Here is a 24,161-nt window from a genome sequence, read left to right as displayed (position 1 = left end):
GTTTCCATTGGTTTTCTTCTCTTTTTTTTGGGGGGAATTAGTTTTTCGTTCAGCAAGTTTGTTTCAACTTGGCTTTTCCTGCCTTCGCCTGTGTTGTTATTGCTGCTGTTGTTGTTGTTGTTGTGCCTTCGTTTACACGCGCATTAATTTTTGCCTTGATTTTCTTGTGAACGTATGAAAATGAAGCCAGCTAGGAGTTTTGTAAGTTTGCGGCTTTTCTGCCGCTGCTGCTGCTCTTATCTTATAGCTACTTCACATTGTTGTTGTTGTTGTTGTTGTTTCTCTTACAATTTTGTCAACTTGTTTGCCAACTGCTGTTGACATGTGCGACCTTTGCTCAGGCAAGAGAGGCAAAGGGAGTAGCCAAAGCCACCTCACATTTTACTTCGTTTTTTTTTCCGCCATTTTCATGCTTAATTAATAATGCACTAAGCGCTGCACTCACGAAAATGTTGCCAACCAACAGGCAAACAAACAAAGTTTTCTACAATTAAACCACAAACTCTTGAAATGCCAAAAGCAATGCAATAACACCCTCGCCTCACCTCACCTCACCCCTGCCCAGTCCACTTCCTTCCACCTGCCCGCCTGGCTGCCAGCCCGCCTCCCCCTTTTGAAACTTTGCTCAGTTTCGGGCCTGTCAACAAGTTTCTCGGCTCTTGTCTTAAATGCTGAACATTTTTATACCCAGCAACAACAACAACAACAACAGCAATCGAAATGTAATCAACTGCTTACAACTGATTTTCGTGGTACTTTACAGCACTTATTCTCCTTAGCAGTTGTTAATAACTAATGGCCAAGCGACTGTGATCGAGACAACAACAACAACAACAGCAAAAAAAAACCAAAAACAAAAGTTTTCGTTTTGTCTTTGAGCCACTTGAGTGCCACAATAAAACTCTTGTAAAAGCGTATTCGATATCTTCTTCGTCTTCTTCGTCTCCTGCTTCGCTAGTCACTTAATTCTTCTACTTGTTTAGCCCATAAGTTGGCCTGTGGGACTTGTTTTCCAGCTAAGAGGTAACATAAAGTTGTCACTGTTTGTTGTTTCTCACTGAAATTGGCAAGCATGGCAAATATTTATGGGCTCTCATAGGACTTTTACTTAATTTTTATTAAATATTTGAGTAGCCATAAATGAAATGAGTGCCTGAGTAGTTGATTAACTGTGGATTTACCTGTTCCTTGTGCAACATTCTATTGATCATCATATTAATCATTTGTACATCGCTTTTCTATGTGATTCACATGAATAATTAAGGATTCCTTCATGTATTATTTTGTTTACTTTTTATTAATCTGCTCAGAGATACTTTTCTATGCGATACTCATATACAGTGTGCCACTAAAGTCACCGTACTCTTGTTGTATTTGCGCAAATGACACTGAAACTTGGCCAAATTTTTGTTAAATTAAAAAATGTTAATGCAGGATTATAAACTAATATATTTTCTTCTAAATTATAAAAGAAAAACATTTACTTTTAATTTTAGTTCCATAATATTACAGCGAATGTAAACATACCCATATATTTGCGTCAACAAAAGTCTACGTACTCTTATTTTCGTGCACTGTCTGGCGCCAGCGTTCTTCTTAAAAATAACGGGGGTTTTCGAAATATGTATGCAATAATGAGTAAATTCTTAATAGTTGGCGTGTTTTGCTTAAGCTGGACAAAATATTTGAGTTTTGCAGTAAAAATGCCACGAAAAGAGTTATCGCTTGAAGATCGTGGAAAGATTTTGCATCTCCACACAAAGGAGCAAAAGTCGTATGCAGAGATAGCAAAAATCATGTCCAGAAGCAAGTCTACTATACAGACTGTCATTGGTAGATTCAAATATGAAGGGCGCATCAAAAACAACAAGAGATCTGGTCGGCCACCTGTACTATCCGATCGTGACAAGCGCACAATAAAGCATCTGGTGGACAAGGATCCTTTTTGTAGCGCAGTGCAGGTTGCGTCAGAGCTGGGTCGAACAATTGACAAGGAGGTTCACCCGGAAACAGTCCGTAGAGCCATTAAAACCTATAACTTTAGGTCCAACACGCCTCGCAAGAAGCCTCTTGTAAATTTAACAAACAGGAGAAAGCGCTTAGAGTTTGCCAAAGCCTATGTGGACAAACCAATGGACTTTTGGCGGAAGGTTATCTTCTCAGATGAGTCTAAATATAACATTTTTGGTTCAGATGGGCGTCTCCGCGTCTGGAGGAGACCAGGAGAAGCACTGAACCCCAAAAATACAATAAAAACCGTAAAACACTGCGGCGGAGGTATTATGGTTTGGGGTTGCATAGCTGCAGCAGGAGTCGGAAATTTGGAATTCATCGACGGAGTGATGGACCAATATGTGTACATTGATATTTTAAAAAAAAATTTAAAGAGCAGCGCCGAGAAACTTGGAATTGGGTCTGATTTCTGGTTTCAACAGGACAATGACCCTAAACATAAAGCAATCAATACTAGGTTGTATCTCGCGTACAACACTCCACATCTTTTAGAGACGCCGCCACAGAGCCCGGATATCAATCCAATCGAGCATGTTTGGAATATGCTCGAAAAAAAAATAAGGAAGCACCAAATAAGCAACAAAAACCGCCTGCGAGAGGCATTACACCAGGAGTGGTGCGCGTTAGATCCCAAATACATCGAAAAATTGGTGCTTTCAATGCCAAATCGCCTCAGAGAGGTGATTAAGATGAAGGGTTATCCCACTAGATACTAAATTTGAAGTTTAATTGAAAAGATTGTTCCTTATAGTTAGTAAGTTTCTATTAGTTTGTAAGAGTACGTAGACTTTTGTTGACGCAGACATTGGAGTTCCTTTTGTTTTTAATTAATATTATTATGTTAAGTTTGAAATTTCACTGTTTTTCTTTTTTAGTTTAGAAGAAAATATATTAGTTTATAATCCTGCATTAACATTTTTTAATTTAACAAAAATTTGGCCAAGTTTCAGTGTCATTTGCGCAAATACAACAAGAGTACGGTGACTTTAGTGGCACACTGTATTTCAAGTGAAGATTTCCAAGCTGCAGTGATCATTTTCTATCGTTCCTTTCCCTTAACTCTTAATCTTGAATATTGGCATCATAATTGTCTATAAAATTGTGCCTTTCTGTCTGATAGGCTCTCTGAATTTGGAACTAATATACATAGTTCCCCAGCCAGCTATATTATTAGGTCTTAAAACATTATATTGTGGCTATGCAACATATTTCCTGTTTACATTTGGCTAACATAGTCGTTGTTCCAAGCTTATGAGCACCCCAAAAATTCAATTAAATAATTTCTAGCCATGTAGAGCATGCAGCAACCGCATTTACCATATTTTTCACTTAAAAAACCTTTGGAGATTGATAATGTTAGGTTCCAGTATGCACAGCGCTCCATATGGAGAAACGCTGCGTGATGCAACCACAATTCAGACACATGCACTCACACTCACACGCCATAGTGGCACAAGCGACGATATGGTAACCGCAGAACTTTTCGGAGAGCTTCTCTCGTAATGCATGCAACTCCGTTTGCTGTCTGTTCCTGGGCCTATCTCAAAGTTTTGCGCTCTGGCAACTTGCGCCGACTACTGTGAAGAGGCAGACAGAACAGATAACTGGCATTTTACAATACGTGTGTGGAGCAATATGACTAACAACACCAGCAACAACAGCGACAGCACCACTAACAATAACAACATACACGCTTCATAGAGTCGGCAGCGACGTTAGCAGTGACTGCGACTGCGACTGCAACCGGCGAAATGAATTTGCACAAGAGCGCCGCAACTTGCATGGCAACTTTGACGCCAGCAGCGACGTCTACTTTGTCGTCTGGCCAGACACACACACACACACACACACACACGCACACGCACACAGTTGTAGACAAACCTGCTGCCGTTGGAGTTGCAGTACAGCCGGAGAGCATTGTAACGTCGCTCCAGCAATAACAGTAAAAAGCTAGCAGAGGCCTCGGCAGTCGCACATGCATTGCCCGCAGGGCACTGAGAGCGACAGCGGCAGCGTCAACGTCAACGTCAGCTGCGACGCCAGACAGCAGCAGCAGCAGCAGCAGCAGACTCGACACAACTTCAGCAGCAGCTTCGTTCAGTTTCAGCCGGCATACCGCGTTCGGCAATTAGTTGAACTTCGTTGCTCGTGCCGACGAGACGAACCCAACGAGACGTAAGCCAAACAACAAACTCAACGGGCGCGCAACTGTTTTCGGTGTTTTTTTATCTCGCTTTGCAACTCCCAGCGCCCCCTTTCGACAACAACAGAAACACGTGAGCGAGAGCGAGAGCGCTGTTGCGGCTGGCGCGTAAATCGCAAGCTTAAAACAAAGAAAACAACAAAAATACCAAAATATTTAAAGAAATATTTATCTAGAAAATAATAAAACCGAATTTGTTTAAAATTTTATGCAGTGCAATGTAAACTGAACGATTCGCATGAGCAAGAATAGCAAAATAATAATAACAACAACAACAAAGCGAGCAAGAGCAGCTACAACAACAACAGTGAATCAACCGGCAATGTCTAGCAGCACAAAGCGCCCCGCGTGCATTTTGCCTACCGGCAGCGCTGTCAGCGTCGACAAATTTATCGATTTTTTCAGCCGTTCGTTCAGATTTACTGTTGTTGTTGCTGCTGCCGGCGTCGCTGCTGCTGCGGCTGCTGGTTTTGTAGCTTTTTACGTCGTCCCTGTTGTTGTTGTTATTATATTGCAATTTTTGCTCATTTCATTACTTTTTTATTTTGTTTTCCTATGCGAGACATTTGAAATCTATAAATAGATACGCCATTGCATTAAAATCAACAAACCCAGAAGAGAGAAGCAAAGAAATATTGCAAAAATAAAAACAAAATATACAAAGTTTTGCTTAAGAGATTGTTTGTTTGCTGTGCCTGTGTCTGTGTATTTGTGTGTCTGTGTGTGCGTTTGTCTGTGTCGTGTTTGAGGTCGTCTGCCAGCCTTGCCACCTATTTATATTTGTACACACATATACATATGTGTGCCACTCCCAGCGACGCCCGCGCCACAATTTGCAGCAAGTAAGCAGCCGGAGAAGACGTCAAGCGCATATTTAAGGTAAATATTAAGTTGCTTTATCAGTAGACCAAAAAGAGAAAGAAGAAGAAATAAGAAAACAAGAGAAAAACCTGCATGGTAAATAAAAAAGCAAAAAATGCAAACCAGCTGGCAACGCCAAACACAAGGCACTGGAGATTCCATCTCCCCAGCCAAGCATCGCCTACTCTCTCGCGTGTTATCTTTATCTCTCTCTCTGTCTCTTACACTCACCCTCTGCCCCCCTGCCCGCTCTGGCTGTCACTTTCGCACTCTTTCACGCTTTGGCTTGTCAACGACAACGTGGGCAACTCTTGGGCTTGCCAGGAAGTTGCGCTAATTTTGTGCGGAAGTTTATTGCCAGCTTCATAATTTGTCTGTCGCGTTAGCTCCAGCCCGCCCTCAGCATACCCTGTTGGCTGAGCAATAAAGGGCATATATGATATAGGGTATAAGCAATTGAGAGATCTGCTTGAATTGTCTGCCTGTGAAAAGCTACAGCCTCGACATACCCTGTAAGTAGTCACAGTGTGTGGAGTATATGGCTTACAGATTAATAGAGTGACATAAAGAAAGAGCTGAATATTTGTCTTACTCTCAAATTAATATAAACATAGTCGGGTATATGCATAACAGATATAAAGAGTAACATTACGTGCCCCTCCTTACAGTTAATCTCTAGATATGTAGTTAGGGTATATCAGAGTCGTGACTCCCCCCTGGATTGCTTACGTAGCTGGCTTAATCCCACGTTCTGGCAGCCAGCGCCTCTGTGGAAGCTCCTAGAGCTCAGCGGCTGCCTGTTGTCTAAAATGAAATTTCGCTTTCATAATCGCATTAAATATTTCGTGAATTGCGCTAATTATGCTGTTAATTTAATGTTTGTTAAATTCTTAATTGAATTATTATTTAACGTTTGACGTCCATCAAATGAATTTCTGCTAACGTCAGCCTTCAGCCGCTTCAGCGATTAGCCCACAGCTCTCAGCCCTTACTCTCAATTGTCTTTGCCAAGTTAGTTAATTAAAATGAATTACATGTTGTATAAAGTTTGCTGGCTTTACGTAAAGTTCTTCGATTTCGCTATATATACAGGTGTATTATATATGCCAACTAACATGTCTGTCGCCTCTTTGGAACTGCAAAGCTTTTGATATTTCATTACAAATTCTACATTTTATTTTTCCGTTATTTATAACATGCTTTTTTTTTGCTCAGCGACTGCGCATCAAAAGATAAGATAAAAAGTTGCGCGTTGCCAAGCTTAAAAAGTTACAAAAACATAAAAGTTTAGGTTAATTGAAAATGTGGCATAAAAACATCAAACAGCAGGTGTACTTCAATTGGGCAAGGCAGAAGTGGGAGCACACTAATTAGAAAGTTTTATAGGTTAGGCATAGTATTCTCTCTTTATGAGTCATTCTTGAAATGTAGAACTCTTATATATAGACCTCTTAAAACAGCATATGCACTCCATTCTCTAGATTCTATCAAATGAAGTTTCTTTAAGTTCAATTGCTCCATTTTTACTATAAATAGAAGGGCCTCTCTGTCTTTCTTTCTTTTCTCTCCCTCTCCTCTTCTCTAAACTATATTTATTGCTTCATTCCTTACACTAGTCTCTTTAGATAATATTCTATATTCATTTCCTTTTATCCTCTTACATTAAACCGATCTCTATTTTGTATTTCCCAAATGTAGAGCTCATTTAAAACTCTCTTCGCTTATATACACTTCATCTATGCTATCTATGCTATACCCTAACTTTTACTACTAGCACTTCTACATTCTACATTTTTATGGCAACAGTCTCACTTTTGGGTAGCCATAATTCTTGCCATAATCACTTTACCCAGTTTTCGTGTAACGACTTTTACAATTTCACTGCCTGAAGCTGACCCAACAACCTCGATTGCCACCCCCAAGTGCCCTGCAAAGCTTTAAAAATAAACAAAAAACAACAAAAAAATACAAATTTAAAGAAAATATCAAAAATGAAAAGAAAATATTTCTTGGAAAAACTTGAACATTCGCTTACGCATCAAATCAAATGAAATTGCCAGGCCGCGCCCAGGAAGCGATTGCCGGCGCATGGAGCGAGCGGGCGTTGCGTGCCCCCTGCCCCGCAGAGACAGACAGACAGTCAGACAGACAGACGGGGACAGTCGCGCGGACAGACAAGGCTAATGGCACACACTCATACGCCCCGTGGTGCGACAAGGCAGACAACGTTTGGCTGAGTCTGGCGCAGACATTGCAGGCAAACATTACAAACGTCTCGACAACTTTTTTTTTTACATTTTGTTGTCGCTTGATCTTTGCTGCTGCTCTTGTTGTTGTTGTTGTTGTTGCTGCTATTATTGTTGTAACTGCCGCTGTTGCCATATCCAAGAGCAAGAGTCGAACATGGCTAATGGCAATTGTTAGGGAATCTTGTTTTGTGGTCTCTGCTAAACCAGCCCGCAGTTTGGTCAGATGATGATACTCACACACACACACACACACACACACACACACACAGCTACACCGTTAGCCACAAAACGACTTTGGCTCGCTCCATTGGCGTTTGCCTCGCCAGCAGCAGCAGCTCCTTCACAGCTGCAGCTCTCTCACTCTCGCCCATTCACTTGCTCTCTGTCTCTCTCACTCTTGCTCTAACTCTAACTCGCTGTAGCTTTACAGTTTGCCACATTTTCACTTTTCTGCATTTCTTAGCGCGCGCTTTTCCAACACCAGCGCGACTTCTTTGCCATTTTTTGTATAGCTACATACATATACATACATATACATATATATGTATATAGGTTTTTTTTTGGTTCCGTTTGGCATCGTCAAATGCATCCGCTTAGCCGCCGGGGTCTCTCAGTGCTGGCTTAGCCAGTTAACGCAGTCGAGATTCCCATTTGGTATGCATTTTAGTCTGGCCTTTGTGCCAGTTTTGGCCAGTTGGCCAGACGAACAGACATCCAGACGGACGGACGGACGGACGGACAGTCAGTCAATGCACCTGCAGAAATGGACGCGACTTGTGGCACTCCTCTGCAGCAAATTCCCTTGCCGCTTTGTTCACTCTCCCTCTCTCTCTCTCTCTCTGCCTCTTGTTCGCTCTTGTCTGGCATTTAATGGCACTCAGAGCTTTGTTCTTGAGGTTAGTCTGTTTATCGCACGCTCTCTCGCTCGGCCGCTCTCCAAACTCGTAATCGTTTCAGTTTCCATTAGTTCGTCTCCCTCTGCTCCTTCATTTGCTGCTCTCTTTACAGCTGATTTCCATTTAATTGATTTCACATTCGCAGCGCGTGATTCATTTGGTTGCCTAGCTTTTTAGCTCCGCAAATCGACATAAATGTGGGGGAGTTTTTCTTTCCTGGTTGCTGTGGAAGGAAGTCGCTTATTGCTTATTGGGATATTGCAGCAATTTCGTGCGCTCTTTATGGTGTGTGCACACTGGCTGAGCCAATTTTGGGCAGCAGAAAATTATGTCGTAGACAGGATATGTGGGCGCGCAATCAAGGGATTTCTTTCATATGTGGGCGTGCAATCATATTGCTATAATAATCTACGCTGACTGCAGAATCTCAGAGAAAGCGGGATAGGTTGTCTATTGGTATTGGTTTTGTGTTGGGCTTACGAGCTAATTAAAAACTGAATAAAGTCTTGGCAGACTTGATAAGATTATCGATAAGCAAAGTGTTGATATCAAAAGTCGTTGTACTAGAAGAGCTATATCTATAGGAAACTCAATTATTTATCGATATACCATAATTATTTTATAATGAAAAGGAACTATTCAAAGTAAATCTTTAATATATATATTCCAATTTAATGCATATCGTCAAAATGCATCGATTCAGTGATTCAGTGCAATGCTCGAGAGCTTGCCACGCCCCCCCGGCTCATTGAGCGTAGCAAGTCGACCGCATTTGACGCAAATCTTGACACATTAGGCTACTTGCCGAAACCCTCAATCAGTGTGCGCACAATTATGGCCATAATAACGTACATCAATTTCCGTTACAATTGAAAATGCCAGCCACTTAAACCATTGTCACTTGGCTCGTTCGCTCTATAAGTAAATGACTGAGCTCACCCGCTTGCCCTCGCTCGACATGTTTATGCGCTGAGCCCTTTTCGAGTCCGGCCAACCATAAATCGCAGCGCGCGTGATCAATGCGAATGCGTGTCCGTCGCATTGACAACAATTACATGCCATAACATTTTGCATGCACAATTTTGCAGTTGCAGTTGCAGTTGATGCCTCAAACCAGCCACCCACCAACCACCGGCCGGGCCCCGCCCCGCCGTAATGCATGCCTGTTAATGGCAGGCAACTCCCCACACTTAGCGCCCCAGCAAACGGAGCTGCAACAGTGAATACAGTTATTTAAGGCCTAAAAAACAATTGCATGGCTCGCTGGCTTTTGGGCCAAATATGCCGAGTGCCTCTGCCTAACTCCCTATCTCCCTCCCTCTCTCTCTCTCTCTCTCTCTCTTTCGCTGTCTGTTTAAATAGACAGTTGTCTGGGTCTGGGCCATGCCTCAATGTATTGCAGCCACAGCCACAACAACAGCAACAGCAACAAATGCACTTGAAATGCTTTTTCCAGGCGCATTTTCATTTATTTTATTGCTGACTCTCGTTGCTGTTGTTGTTGTTGTTGTTGTCGAGTTCTCTGCAGCGATATGCAATTTGTTTTATACGCTCATTGCCTGCCACAGCGCACCGCACGCTCCTCCGTCCGTCCGTCCCTCCATCCGTCTGTCTGTCTGGCCTATCGAGCGCCTTCTAACTATCTATCTTTTCCTTCGTTTTTTCATATGCCTTGTACCCATTAATAATGCTGGCTAAGTATTGGGTATTATGTGCATAACAAGCTGATATAGGAATGCTGGTAATTGATTTGAGTATATGGTATACATATACATATATAGATAGATAGAGCTTGATCTCTGATCTGTGAACCACTTGGCAAGCTGTCAAAACAGGTCTACAATCAATCATGCTCAATGTGTGGACAGGGTATCGCTATGGCTTGGGCTCTATAGCATTCTTAGCTGTTACTTTTGCCATGTTGCATGTTGTTGCTGCTGTGTGCTGCTTGAAGTTCGCAACGTTCATCGTTCTAAATTAAAGCCTGAAGAGGCGAGGCGACGCGATGCGACGCGACTTGACTGGCCAGAAAACTCGTCTGCAAAAATGAAACTTAACAAGTGGAAAAGTCTAAAGCCGCAATCAAGTGGCAAACAAACCAATGTACACACAGACAGACAGACGAACAGGCATAGGCACAGGCACACCTAGCTATGCACACACACACACATATATATACCTAAATATCTATCTATATGTATATAGATATTTTTAGCTGCATTGCATCAGTATTTGTTTTATTTTTAGCAAATTGCCAATCAAACATAGAGTAGTTCTATTGCCTTTTCCAGCATTTCTTTTGCTCTGACAGGCAATACCACCAGCTACCCTCTGGCCTACCCACCAAACTTAACTTGGCCAAGTTCTTTGGTATTTGTTGTTGTTTTTGTTTTTTTTTTCGGTTACTTGTCGCTTGACTTAGCCCATGCTTTGTACGCACGCATTGTTTTGGCTTCCATTGGCATTCGCATTCTTTAAATACCAACTGCCACGCCTCCCACCCATCACCTAGCAAAGTAAAGCCCATAAATTGTTGGCGGCATTAATTTTTAACTATTATTTGATTAATGCTCGTTGCGCTTAACTCGCATTTCATTTATTACATTTGGGCGCTTGTGGGGGCGTGGCGCATTCATTCGTTTGACTTTTGAATGCGGCCATTAAATATTTGCGAGACATCATTAAAAATTTGCAACATATTTTATGCATATAAATTGCCATTTGGCGTTTTGCGGTCGCAATGCGAAACAATTTTATTTGGCTTTATTGTTGGTTTCATATAAATATATATACATATGTACATATATATATATCAACCTCAACCATTTTGATTTTTATATGTATTTTTGTGTTGTACCTTTTTTACATTTGCATATTTTTCATTTAATTTTTGTAATTGGCCGGCAGGAAATGGCGCAAAGTTTTTGGCCATTCATTCATGTGAGCATAAATTATGATATGTATGCATAAAGATTTCATTCCGATATGTGTAGCTAAAAAAAACCAAACAAACAGACAAACAGAAAATGGTCATACAATCTGCGTGTTAGGGCTAGACGGGAAATGCGACTTTGCAGTTCCGTTTTGCATTAGACGGCAGCTTGATAAAGCGACGTTTGGTTGTTTTTTATGGAAATGGAAAACATTTAAATGGAGCTGTAAAAGAGTAAAAGTGATAGGTAGAAGGGTACGACTGGGTAAAGGAATGGAATGAAATGGACTGGGAAGAGAGATGTGAACAAATAGAAGACCTTAACTCAATCAACGTATGCTGAGTCTTAATTCAACTCTTAGAGAGACGATTGGGAAAGACTGTGGAATGGAATGGAGTAAAGTGAAGTATAAAATATATATAAATACATAGCTAGAGCTCAAGCAAAAGAGAGAAGGGCTGGGCACTTTTTTAGAGTCTAAGTTCGACTCTCAGAGTGTTAATGATATACCTAAAAAACTTTTTCTTGTGAATATAAAAAATATCTGTCTTAAGAGAAGTTTAAAATTTACAAAAACAAAATGCTAACAAATAATATTTTTAATGAAAAACAAAAATCAAGCTTCATCTCTAGAGCTATGCTAATTTTTAATAAACTATTTATATACAAATATATAAATGTATGATTAATGTATAATTAAACACAGCAGCTCCTCAGGTGCTATTAAAGCATATGCTGCAATTCAAATTGATTTTAATCCGCTTTAAGCCCATGCAGTCTTTGCATAACTTTGCCCAATTATAGTCACACACACACACACACACATAAAATATACACACATACATGCACCATTCTAAATACATATAGATATAATCAATTGCCATTTCAAGTGCTTCTCTTCAGCTTTTACACTCTGGCGAACATTCTGGCAATTATTTTTCAATTCAAATGCTATTAAAACAATTGAAAATATATCTTTAATCAATTGAATCAAATTTATTTTGCGTTAATCACTTGTTAAACGTTTGTTAATTTTTGTTTTGTGTGTGTGGCTTTTTCTTTTTTGTTTTTTAATTTGCTTTTATTGCTGCTTTTTTTTTGTTTGTGGCGCATTTAAAAGAGTTTTGTTGCTGTTTAAATGGCAACTTAATTAATTTATACTTTTGTGCAAACATTCTGGGCTGAAATGAGCTCAGGTAAATTCGCGCTTACCTGCACAAATAAATAAACCAAATTTACACAAATACACGCAAAGACAAAGAGAGATTGACAGACAGAGAGACCGACAGGTGAACCGAGAAGAGGTGGCAAGACCAGCGCTGTGCAAACGCTGTGGGATTGTGGGATGCATTGCGCATACGCCGCGTTGTGCGCGAAATCATATAAAAAGAATGTTAATTAACCGTACTCTTCATGTGCTTTTATTAAATAATCTTAAATAGAATTACATGACTTTGTTGCGCTTGCCAGGCACTTAATTATATATATTCCACGCACACACATACGCACACACATGTACACATGCTGAAGGGAAGGCAGGCGAAAAAACCCGCTTAGCTGTTTTTCTTTTTATTATTTGCTTACGTTTTTCCTTTTCCTTTTTATTTGGCTTACTTTATGTTCTTTCCTACTCTCACACTCGCTTTCGCTGTCCTCCTCTATCTGCTGGTGTTTGCACATTTCTCATACATATTCAGCGCTTGGCCAGCCCCACCTAGTCGACTCGACTTGCCACTCGTGTTGATTTTTATTTCATTTGCAGCCTTTCTTCGTTGGAGGTTAAGTATCTGTTTACATTTCTTTCTACACCTCATTCATTAAGTGCGTTGTATCTATGTGTGTTTGTGTGTGTGCATGTGTATGTGTGTCTATGGCATCAGTGCGTAGTGCCCACATCTGCCACTCATCGAGTCAGCCACAAATGTCGACAAACATCCTTCACTCTGTATACACTACGGCCGTAAATAGTTTAATAGCATTTTCTATGACAGCTTTAAGAGCTGTCCTACATCTACACGAATGGGATATATAATAGATTATTATGGCCATCTAAATGTGTAAGCATATAAAAGAAATGTCAAATGTCTTAGTGAGTTTGATTCAGTTGAGAAGTTTCACATACATTCTATAGGAATATAAAGGTATCTCTACTTAATTCAAATGCATATAAATTCTTTGCGTATATCGATAACTTCTGCAAGTATCGATAGCTTATCGCACATATATTACGCTTTCCACAAACTGATTTATATACTCTTTCTTGGCTTTCATCATGCGCTTGCAACAACTTGGCTTAATAGAAATTTTTGCTTTATTTCAATGAGTTTTGGTAAATGATTTCGCTTCGAATTGAATTCGATTTATATATTTTTTTTCTCTCCGTTTGAGGTCAGCGCCGCCCACTCAATGCCACGCCCACTACAATTGGTGGCTGGCAGTTGGCTGAAATTGTTTAGCTTATATTAGCTTCCTCCACTGGTTCTTGGCTTCGTATCATAAAAAGTTCATTCGCTAAATGGCAAATGTGGTTGCTTGCTGACCTAGCGAACCGTCCGCCCAGCCTGCCCCACCGCCCACTCCACCCATGTGTGCTTGTGTGTATGAGTTTTGCGGTTGCCGCTTCAATTTTGTTTATATTTTGGCTTATTTTTATTGGCTGCTCTTTGCTGTGGCTCCTTTAGTTGTTGTTGTTGTTGCCTTTGGCATTGTTTAGCTCTAGCTGTTTTCTTTGATTGCCTGCTCTGGTTAAATTGATTTCCATTTGTTGTTGTTGTTGCTGCTGCTCCTGCTGCTGCTGCTACTCCTGCTTCTCCTGCTGTCTGTGTATCGTACAACAAAAATTGCAGATCTTTCGATAATTGAAAATTGTATTTGTTTGCTAGCAGCTGAACTATGCTTACCAAATGAACTCGAAGCTCTCTCGGGGGGAGGGAGCGCATATCCAAGCAATCGCAGAAGCCAGTGCAGCAATAGTCGCAGCTTAATAAGCAAGTTGCTGATAGAACTGAGAAAAATAAAATAATATAAGTTGAAAGCAGCATGAAGAGATTTAATATTTAAAGCTTTGTATATTCTAGTTTACTTTAATTTACTCAAGTTGCATTCGTAAATGTGTTTTTTCATAAATATGTTTGAAGTTGTTGTCAAGCAGTGTTGATATGGGGTTATAGCTCATTGTATATTAAACTCCTTTTCACTCATTCCTTTGAGTGCTGATCACAGCTCTATATCTCTGTCTCACTCTCTCTGTCTCTATCTCAAGTTCTTTGGTTTTGCTCTTAGCACTTCTTCTTTCTATTTATCTTCCAACATGCAGTTCTGATACTATCTTTCTCTGTCTCTCTCTCTCTCTCTTTTCTTTAAAGCTTCCTCCCTATTTTTAAATCCTGATAATCTTTCGATTCTTTTGCCCATAACTTCCGCTTACAATTTCTCTGATATGCACTATTGACCATTTAGAGAACCGTTAAGCATTCACAATGACACTCAACTGCAATCCGTAATCAGATGCTGTCAGTCGTGGAGTTTTCTGTTCTCTCTGCTCTGTTCAGCTCCGTTCTGCTCCGTGCTATGTCCAGCTGCTCATTTGCATCATTTTGCGGGCATTACAAAGTTAATGACAAAACTTGTCCAACGTCTCCGCTTTCGAGTGCAGCACAGCGAATGATTGACCAAAACCGATGCAGGCAATGAGGACACTCGAGCAGCAGCAGCAGCAGCAACAACAACAACAACAACTACAACATTGAGGACAACGGCGACGATGACTGTTTGATGAACAGAACAATACAGTGAACACTGAACTGGACAATGGCATGTTCTTCTCGTGTGTGTTGGTATATATATATGTGTGTGGAGTCCTGCATATCCTGCTTGCATATGTAACTGTTGGCACATCCGCGCCGCCACGCCTTCGTCTGCCGCCAGCCTCCAACTCCAAGACTGTGCGCTCTGTCCAGCTGAATGACCAAAAGCGGGCGAATGTGAAGTTGCGCTGTGCAAATAGGGAAAAGCAGCTGCAGTTGCCAAGTGGAAAATTTAATTACATGCAAATACCGTTAACTGTTAGAGCGGGCATGTGACTGTGTGTCTATGTGTGTGTGTGTGTGTGTGTGTGTGTGTGTGTGTGTGTGTGTTTGGTAGACTCCCTGGTGTCCTGTGCAGGACAATACTCAACTGTTCTGTTATTGTTGTTTCCCTGCTTAGTCGACTTGCCATGCCGCAGTCGCTTGTTTTGTTCAACTGCAGTTGTTGTTGTTGCTGTTGTTTGTATACAAAATTCTTTATTTTTTTTATCTATTCCCGCAATTGTGCATATAAAAATATGCATTTAAAGCGGTCTTCTTGCACAGTTTAATTGTTGTTAATTTTTCTGCACCGAAAGACGGCAAATTCGCTCGCAATGCGCCACAAATTGTTGTTGCTTTTGTTCGTTTCGGCTGAGTGCACATCGTTAGAGGTCTGTGCACGCCCCATGCCCCCGAGGGGGCGGCAGCAAGTTTTGTGCAAAACTTTGATTTTTGTCCCTGCCGCTCGAAAATCACAAAGTTGTTTATTTGCCAGCCACGAGATGTCCGTTGTGTTGCTGTTTGTCTGCCCTCTATTGTCTCAATGTGGATGGGGATTTGCATTTGCAACTTTGCTGTTGTTGTTGTTGTTGTCATTTAGTTTTTGGCCTTCATCATGCTGGCAGCAACAGCAAATTGGATTGCCATTTGAAGTTGCAATAGCAAACAAACCAAAATAACTAGACTGTTGAGCGCATATAAATGAGCTTCAACTGGCCGTAGCTCTCTCATTTTATATCTATATACATATATTTCTTTATTTTTAGACCACGTAATATCATTGATTTGCTCAGTAATTTATTCTGATTTAAAATCTATATTGATTATTTGGCACTTTAAAGAGCTTTAACATATTTAAAGCGTTAGCCAAAGCTCAAAATTCCCAAACTCTTTTCCATTCTGCTAATTAATTCAAGCTTAAGTTCTTATCGAAACGCGACTCACAAATCATAAATTGCACAACAACTGGCACAGCTTTCGGAATTCGGAATTCGGAATTCTTTTTCCACTTAAATCCAGCCAGCCAATCCTCTGCCAGCACACGCTGCGTATGCGTAATATTTTTGTTGAAATCAACTCGCATTTTGGTGTTTGCTGTTGGCTCAGCTGGAAATGAAATTGCAGTTTGCTATCGATTTGCATTTTTAGCTCTTGGCTTGCATTTCACATGCAACAAAGGCAAACATAAGCCTGGCCACGCCCACGCCGTGTGCATCGCTGTATGTGTGTGTGGGGCGTAAGCCGCTCAATCAATTAGTCAAAAGTTCATATTTTACGCCCAAGTGCACTAATTTGACTTTGAGCTGCTTTGGCAGTTGTGCGGGCAGGCAGAGCGAGAGAGATGGCGAGAGAGAGAGGGAGAGAGAGAGAGAGAGATGGGTAGCTGGCTCTGGCCGGCATCGCTTCGCTTGTCGTTTGTTTTATTAACATGGCAACTCAAGTTCCATGGCGCGCTCCATGGGCCATGGGCCTGGGCAGAGTCGACAGAGCCGGCCGAGTCGAGCTAGTTAGCCACTCAAAACTGGCCATTACTCATATGTGGCAGGCAGTGGGGCGATATCGGCTCCAATGCAGGAGTATGTGTGGCAGCGGGCAGCAACGTTGGCTGACAATTAATCACTTTGTCATACGCCCACGCCTCCCCCCCAGGCGCCCCTGCCCAGCCCAGCCTGGCTCACCCCGTCAATCATTAATTTATCATGTGCACTTAGCACGAAAATTGCGCCAACTACAAATTCAGAAACAACGCCCGCTCTACAGTACTCACCCGCTATCATTGTCTGCCTATCTCGGACTCTGTATATGTATGCGTGTGTGTGTTTGTGTTTGTTTTGTGTAGCAGGTGCAGTGACCAGTGTGCCATGTCCTTTTGTTTGGCTCGACCGTGGCTCGGTCTACTGCTTTTTCTACTACGTTTCATTTACGATGTTGCTGTTGACATGTGACGCCGGCCGGCTGGGCTGTCCGGGCTGTCCGGGCTAGCCTTGTCATGCAATCCATAGCAGCAACCAAACCAAACCAAACCAAACCAATCAAATTGACATTCTCGTCCTCACTGGCCCCACTGTAATTACCGCACAGTGGTCTGCCGCCTGACAGCGCTTTGGCGTTGGCGTTGGCGTGGGCGTGGGCCAGAAATATGCATTTAATACTTAAAAACTACAAATTAATTGCTCCAACACTTTGCCACCATGACGATATTTACACAAAAATTAAAAATTAATAACGCTGAACGCGGAGCGCAGCAAACACGCTCGGAATTCCTTTCATTTCGCTTTATTTTTCAATGTGCTTTTTGATTAAATTTTAATTGTGTACTTTGCATTGCGCAAACACCAAATAATTTATACACACGCACGCACACACACACATATTTAAAAGTGCATAATGGAATTTGGATAGCTCGGTTTAAGCGTTTATGGTAAAATTTCTTTGATTTTTCGCTGCATATTTTATTTATTTATTTTCTTTTGACTTTTAACGCTATTAACTACAACTCTTTTCTCATTTTTGTTTTCTCTTTTCTGATTTCATTGCAGGTAAGTTGTAACGATGTTTTATGCTGTGGGTAAGCGATACGACAATTAGCCGGGCTTAAACGTTTTAATGGACACGACATTGGCTGAATAAAAGTCAGTCAAAAGAGTCAATTGTAGAGTATAAATGTTTTTGGAAACTCTGCATGCTCTAGGAGTTGAGTTTGTGTATGTCTTATATACCTGATCAGCTCAGCATGAGCTGTCTTAGTGTCCGTCTGTGTTCTTCTCTCATTTCTATAGCAGCTTGCTAGGCTTAAGTCACTCCAATGCACTCGCATTGTCTCATCGAGCGAGCATCATAGGCTGCTCTCCATTCAGAGCAACCTAATTCTGTTCGCCTATAAAACGTCGACACTGCAGCAGAGCTCAGTTAGTCGTATACCTGACCTTCACTTACGCAGAAGAGCCGAGCTCTTCTCTGATAATGGGTAAATATTTAATAAATTATTTGATATATACATTTTTATATATTTATATATAATTTTATTATATTGTAGAACACATAAATATAAAATTTTAATATAAATATATTCAAAGACAAAATTGTTTAAAATATTTAAAAGGTATTGCACGCTATGATGCTGATAAAAGTAATTATTAGGAATATAAAAAACAATTAATAATGATGTTCATTATTATTGTGATTTAAAAGAAGATAAAAATCATACTAAAAATGCCGATGATAATAAAATAATATTAATTTATAATCTTCATACAAAATAATATCATTAATGATTTAAAGAATATCGCGTTAACAATATAATTTATAAACGGCAGCTCAAGTTAATTAAAATTAACTAAAAATATTAATTAATATATTAATATTAATTAATTAAAAATATTTTATGATTTTTTGTAATGAAATTTCAATTAAAAGAATCGCTGCTCATTATGGACAAATAATTCTAAATTTAAACTTAAATATTTCCTACTGTTCAATATTGCAATTCAACTGTGAACAGAATTTAGTCGAAGTCAACTATTCAACCAGCGTGAAATGGAAAAACAATCAACAACAACAACAACAAAATGGAAGGAGAAAAAACCTTTTTAAATCGTGTCGCGTCAGACGTGTTCGGTGTCATGTCTTTAGCAGCTCCCAAGTTGTCGTCTCTATTATCTTATGCAGGCCATGGCAGGTGAAGCCAGCGCGCCGCTGACAAGACCACATTGTCAGAGCTTACACTTGCCACAGTCACACACACACACACACACACACACAGTCTTACAGTCGCATTTGTTGATGTCGAAAAATGCAATTTTTAAATTTCCATTAATTTCGCGCTGTCGACTTTTGTAAAATGTCACTTGTGAATTCAAAACGTTGCCATTGAAGGCACTCGCACAGCGTATGGGCGTGGCAGAGCATGCTTGTTATTATTGTGCGGGCTGTGGAAAATGCAAGCGACCAGCAGTAGCAGCAGCAGCAGCAGCAGCAGCAACAACAATGCTGCCAACGAGGCGTATAACTTGCCCAGGTGAAGGCTGTAGAAGATGTCCCATCTAAGTGACTGACTGACTGACTGATGTGTGCATCGGTGTGTGTGTGTGTGTGTGTGTGTGTGTGGAGTGGCTGCTGTGGCACCTGCAACTGCACTTGCCAAGCCCCAGCCAGACAGCCAGCCTCCAGGCAGCATCAACTAACAAACGATTCTTTCTTTTCCTATTCGCTTGGTTTTTTTTTTCTCTGTTCCTTTTTAATGACATACATGAACAAGGCGTGGACTTGAGTCGGCGAGAACACTTATGCACACCCTCAGCAGAGAACGCCCATTTGGTAGCGCTGTTAGGTGGCCATATGATAGGGTCCTCCGTCAAGGAGCGTAGTACTATTTTAGTCGCCTTCACTTGATGCTGAACAAGCGAACTTACACGACATCGTGACATTTAATTCAAAATGGCTTTGGTTTATTTTTTTTTTTTCTTCTCTTGTCTTCGCTGCTTGTTAACAGCGAGGGAGCAAAAGAAAAAACTGGTTGAGTGGGGGGCTTCATGTGAACCACTGTGATAACTTTTCGTTTAAAACAGGAAAGAAAAAAACACGCGTGAGGCATGAATATTTGTGGCCTTTGGCATATAAACAGACAGCGAAACCGCACAAATTACCATCTAATGAAATACGTAATCGAACTATCAGTTGGCTAGTTACATTATGCAATGCAGCAGCTGCAGCAGGAAAAGTAAAAGTACATACATCATTGTACATCTCTAAAAAGACTAAACTTGAATTTAATCAACCAAATGTGAAAATGTATAAAATGACTGGAGACAAATCAGTATTATTCGTCGGGTTCGTCATCGTCTTCGCCGCCCTCGCCGGGGCCCGCTTCGCCGCCTTCTTCCTCCTCGACCATCTCCTCGGATGAGCTGACCTCCTCGATGGGCTCGATTTCGGAGGCCAAGTCCTCCTCGTAGTCACTGATTGCGGCCAGATCCTCCATGCACTTGTCGTAGTTCTCATCGAAGCGTATGGTCTCATTGAGCGAAGCCACCTCCACATCCTGGTCAGGTGGCAGCAGCATGGGCGCCGTGCCCGGTGGGCATTCGGTGATATTGCGTATACGCAGCGTGTGTATGTGAAAGATGGCCGAACGATTCGATTCGAGCAGAATCTGATGGAAGACGCTCAGCAGGCGATCGATGTTGCCAAACATGCGCACCGAGGCGCTCTTCGGATCGTCGCCCTCCTCGAGTATGCGGCCCACGATGTGATGGCGATAGGGATCCATTAGATAGATAAAGTCGCCCTTCTTCCACAGCGAATACATCTGATTGTTGATCTGGAAGATGAGGTAATCGTTCTCCTCGATCGCCTTCTCCAGCATCAAATGGAAGTCGTTGTACTTGTACATCGGCACGCACTTCCACCAGCCCTCGTAGACGTTCGGGGTGAGCATCACCTCGGCCACAAACTGGCCCATGCGCACCTGGCGCGGAAACGTGTCCAGGTCCATTGGCTGATTGATGTCCGTGCAGGGCTCCCAGCAGTTCTTGCACATGTTGACGCCATAGCAGAGCACTTTATCGTAGTTCTTCATGTCCCACGTGGCCGGATGATCGATCTTGGAGGCCAACGCTGTGGCCACAGCCACGGGCAGGGCGCTGCGATTGCGCAGCGCATCCTTTGGGTTCAGAGTCAAGTGCAGATTCGACTTCAGGTAGCCATAGTCGGAGGCGATCACATCGAACTCGCTCATCCGTGGCCCGAACTCACGCTCCTGGCTGCGACCCTGCGGCCCGGGCGTCACCAGGCGCACCACCAGCATGTCGCGCAGCGTGAACTTGGCCGATCTGTCCAGATTGCACTCCTCGCGAATCAGATGCAGGACATTGTCAATGGAGCGCATGGCCAGTATAATTGGAAAGCCGCCGTCCTGGTTTTGCTTCAGCGTATCTTTATCACGTCCATTCAGATCGAGCACCAACCACACGCCCGCATCCTTCCATATCAGCAGATATGTTGTGCCCGACAAGAAGACGCCGATTTTGTGCTTCTTGTAAAATGTGGATAGAATACGTCGGATATTTTTTATCTTGCTCTTGAGGCCGTACACCTCGAAGGGTGCGTCCAGCTCGATAGCAAACTCAATCTCATTTATTTTGAAATGCCTTGTGACCATCTGCTCGTTGTTGTCATAGACCTCTGGATAGCGATTTGCGTTGGGCTCATCCATGCCCTCCGAGTCGCTGAACAGCACCTGGCCCTCGGCCACCACCTGGTCGATCAGCTCCGGTGACCACTCGTTGCGCCTGGTAAAATATGTGGCCGCGAATGCCTTCAGTATGCCGCCGTAACGTATTGATTCCGCATTCGGTACGCCCGCCTTTGTAGGCACCAGGCCGTAAACGATGCCCAATGGAGTGCCCAAGGATTTGTCGTGAAACTCGCGATTCAGAGCCTTGCACTCCTTGGGATCGAAGGGTCGCACATAGGGCTCATCGTGTATGCCGTAAATGCGACAGTGCTCATGGCAGCACGGATCCCGCTCGTAATAACGCACTGATTTAGAGAACCTGAAAGCAGAGGAACAGATTGTAAACGAGACTCGATAGAAAATGGAGAAGTTCTTTCAGTCTCTACGCTCACGTCGGCTCACAGCGCACGGGCTTTGGCGGGGGGCAGCAGCAGTCGCCTCCCTTCATTCGCTTTTTACTGCTCATTTCGTAGACTTAACTTTGAAAATTTTAAGCTCTTCGCCAATTAGAAAACAACAACGAATTTTTAGCACTATCAGCAGCTTGTGTGAGAACTAAATGAATGTAAATGAAAAATGTACAGTAATTCGAAAAGATTGTGAAATAAAGGCCTAGCTGATGGAATTAGGGAGAGAAAACGAGGGAAGGTATTATTAAATATTTTATTTTAGTTTATTTTTATTATTTTTTTAATTTATTAATATTTTTATTTTATTGTTATTTCTTGTTGTTATTTTTAATATTATTATTTTTTTTTATATTATTATTATTAATATTATTATTTATTATATTAATATTATTCTTGTTTATTATTATTTTTTATTTTAATGAAAATTTTGTTTAAAATTGAAATTTAAATAAATTTTCTCTTACCTTTTAGTAGCAATGGAAGTGACTTATAAAGGCGATTTTTTTTTATTTTATTAATATTATTATTTATTATATTATTATTATTATTATTATTATTATTATTATTATTATTATTATTATTATTATTATTATTCTTGTTTATTATTATTATTTATTTTAATGAAAATTTTGTTTAAAATTTAAATTTAAATAAATTTTCTCTTACCTCTTAGTAGCAATGGAAGTTAGTTATAAAGGCGATTTTTTTTAATTTTTAAATCTGAAACTGGAGTTAAAGCACAATTTTTAAGCAAATTATTATTAAAGATATATCGTAGAATTAGTGCATAATTTTCATTTTTATATACAAATATTTTTAAATATTAAAAGTTTAATTAGCCCTTTGTCTTTTGTAAGAAATCGTGTAATTAGTTCAATAGCAGTTAATTAATTGCGCCTAAAACGTCTGACAAAATTGTGCTTGGATTCGCTTTGAAATGACTCGTCAGCCATTTGTGCCACCTGCAGCTGTACGCCCAAAATAAACACCTGTGCATACCTATTCGAATGCCTCTAAGCCCGTGAGCTGTGCCTCATATATTTGATACGACAGCTCGCCCTCGGCCTCAGCCTCGCCCCCGCCTTCGCGCCTCAACTGCTGGCACTTGTTTTCATTACACAAATTGCGCTGAATCACAACCAAAATTTCATTTACCGCATACGTATAGCGAACTTATGATAATTTTGCAGAGAAAGAGCGAATGAGAGGGGACAAAGAATGATGGAGATTATGAGAGCGAGCGAGTGAGCGAGTGAGCGTGTGTCTGGTGAGAAGAATTGTGTGTGCTTTCGGTTTTACGACTGAGCAAAGTTAATTTCTTAGCGCAACAGTGGCGCACAGTGGCAACTAACAGTTAACAGCCAGGCCAGATAACACGAGACAACAGTTAAATGTAATTGGAAAGCTCATCAAGTGCCGTTGTGGCTGCTCCTTATTGTTGGCTGTTGTCACTCCTGCTCCTCCTGCTGCTGTTGCCACTTCAGCTGCGCACAGAGATATGCAAAAGATTTTGTTGGTGCTTTGCTTATTTTTGCGGTTTATTGAAAACGAAGCGAGCACGCTGCGTATACGTAACGTGCTGTCAATGGCTAGCAACAGTGCTTAGCTAAGCTGCTTTGCAGCCAACAACAGCAGCAGAGCCACCGAGCTACTGAGCTGCTGAGCTGCTGAGCTGACTTCCCTTCATTTACGAGCTGGCACTTTATTGTCCTTTTGTTTTTGGCTGGCAGCCACGTAATTGGCTTAGTCAGTGAGTGTACAGCAGCAGCCAGGCAGGTGAAGTGCGGGGCGGAGGGCAGCTGCTGCTGCGGGGTGTGCAGCGTGCAGTCAGCTATTGCTATTAACAATTTCCTGTGAGAGTGTGCGTGAGTGTGTGTGTGTGTGTGTGTGTGAGGTTTTTATTTCGTGTCATCCAATCAGCCGCGATACGAGATACTTCAGTCACATGTGCAGATTGATTCCCCGAGCTGCCATCAAAGCCGTTTTCGACTTTCTTTTTGTATAGCTTCCGTTTTTGTTTTTTTTCTAGAATTTTTTTTGGTATTTTTGTTTGATTTTTTTCTTGGGTTCGTTGTATTCAATTTATTTGCTGCTGGTCTAGCTGTTTTTCTGGCCATTTGCTTAGGCCACTCGACCAGTCGTTTCCTTCCTTGGCATTCAGCAATAAATTTACACAAAATCGTAAATTTTAAACACTTCATTTAACAGCGGCAGCAACACGAAGCGAAATGAAATGAAATGAAATCGCTTAACGATTATCGCCCACGACAAGGCGCTGTCTGTCTGTCTGTCTG

At 41.4% G+C, this 24,161-nt stretch overlaps 2 protein-coding genes across 9 annotated transcripts in view; one reads left to right on the top strand and one right to left on the bottom strand.

The window, feature by feature from the left end:
- Positions 1-24,161, top strand: part of shep (RNA binding motif single stranded interacting protein alan shepard) — a 159,348-nt gene that overhangs the window by 38,395 nt on the left and 96,792 nt on the right. The gene's annotated exons all lie outside the window — the stretch shown is intronic.
- Positions 19,961-22,062, bottom strand: LOC108651193 (uncharacterized). The gene is made up of 2 exons (XM_018100694.3): positions 21,850-22,062; positions 19,961-21,776 (listed from the first exon to the last, which is right to left on the bottom strand). The coding sequence occupies exons 1-2, from the start codon at positions 21,921-21,923 to the stop codon at positions 20,042-20,044; spliced, it is 1,809 nt and encodes a 602-aa protein (XP_017956183.1). The 5' UTR covers positions 21,924-22,062; the 3' UTR covers positions 19,961-20,041.

The sequence above is a fragment of the Drosophila navojoa genome, chromosome 4 (assembly GCF_054131105.1).
Source record: "Drosophila navojoa isolate 15081-1374.11 chromosome 4, UAZ_NAV_1.0, whole genome shotgun sequence".
NCBI lineage: Eukaryota > Metazoa > Arthropoda > Insecta > Diptera > Drosophilidae > Drosophila > Drosophila navojoa.
This window is presented reverse-complemented; position numbering and strand designations above follow the sequence as displayed.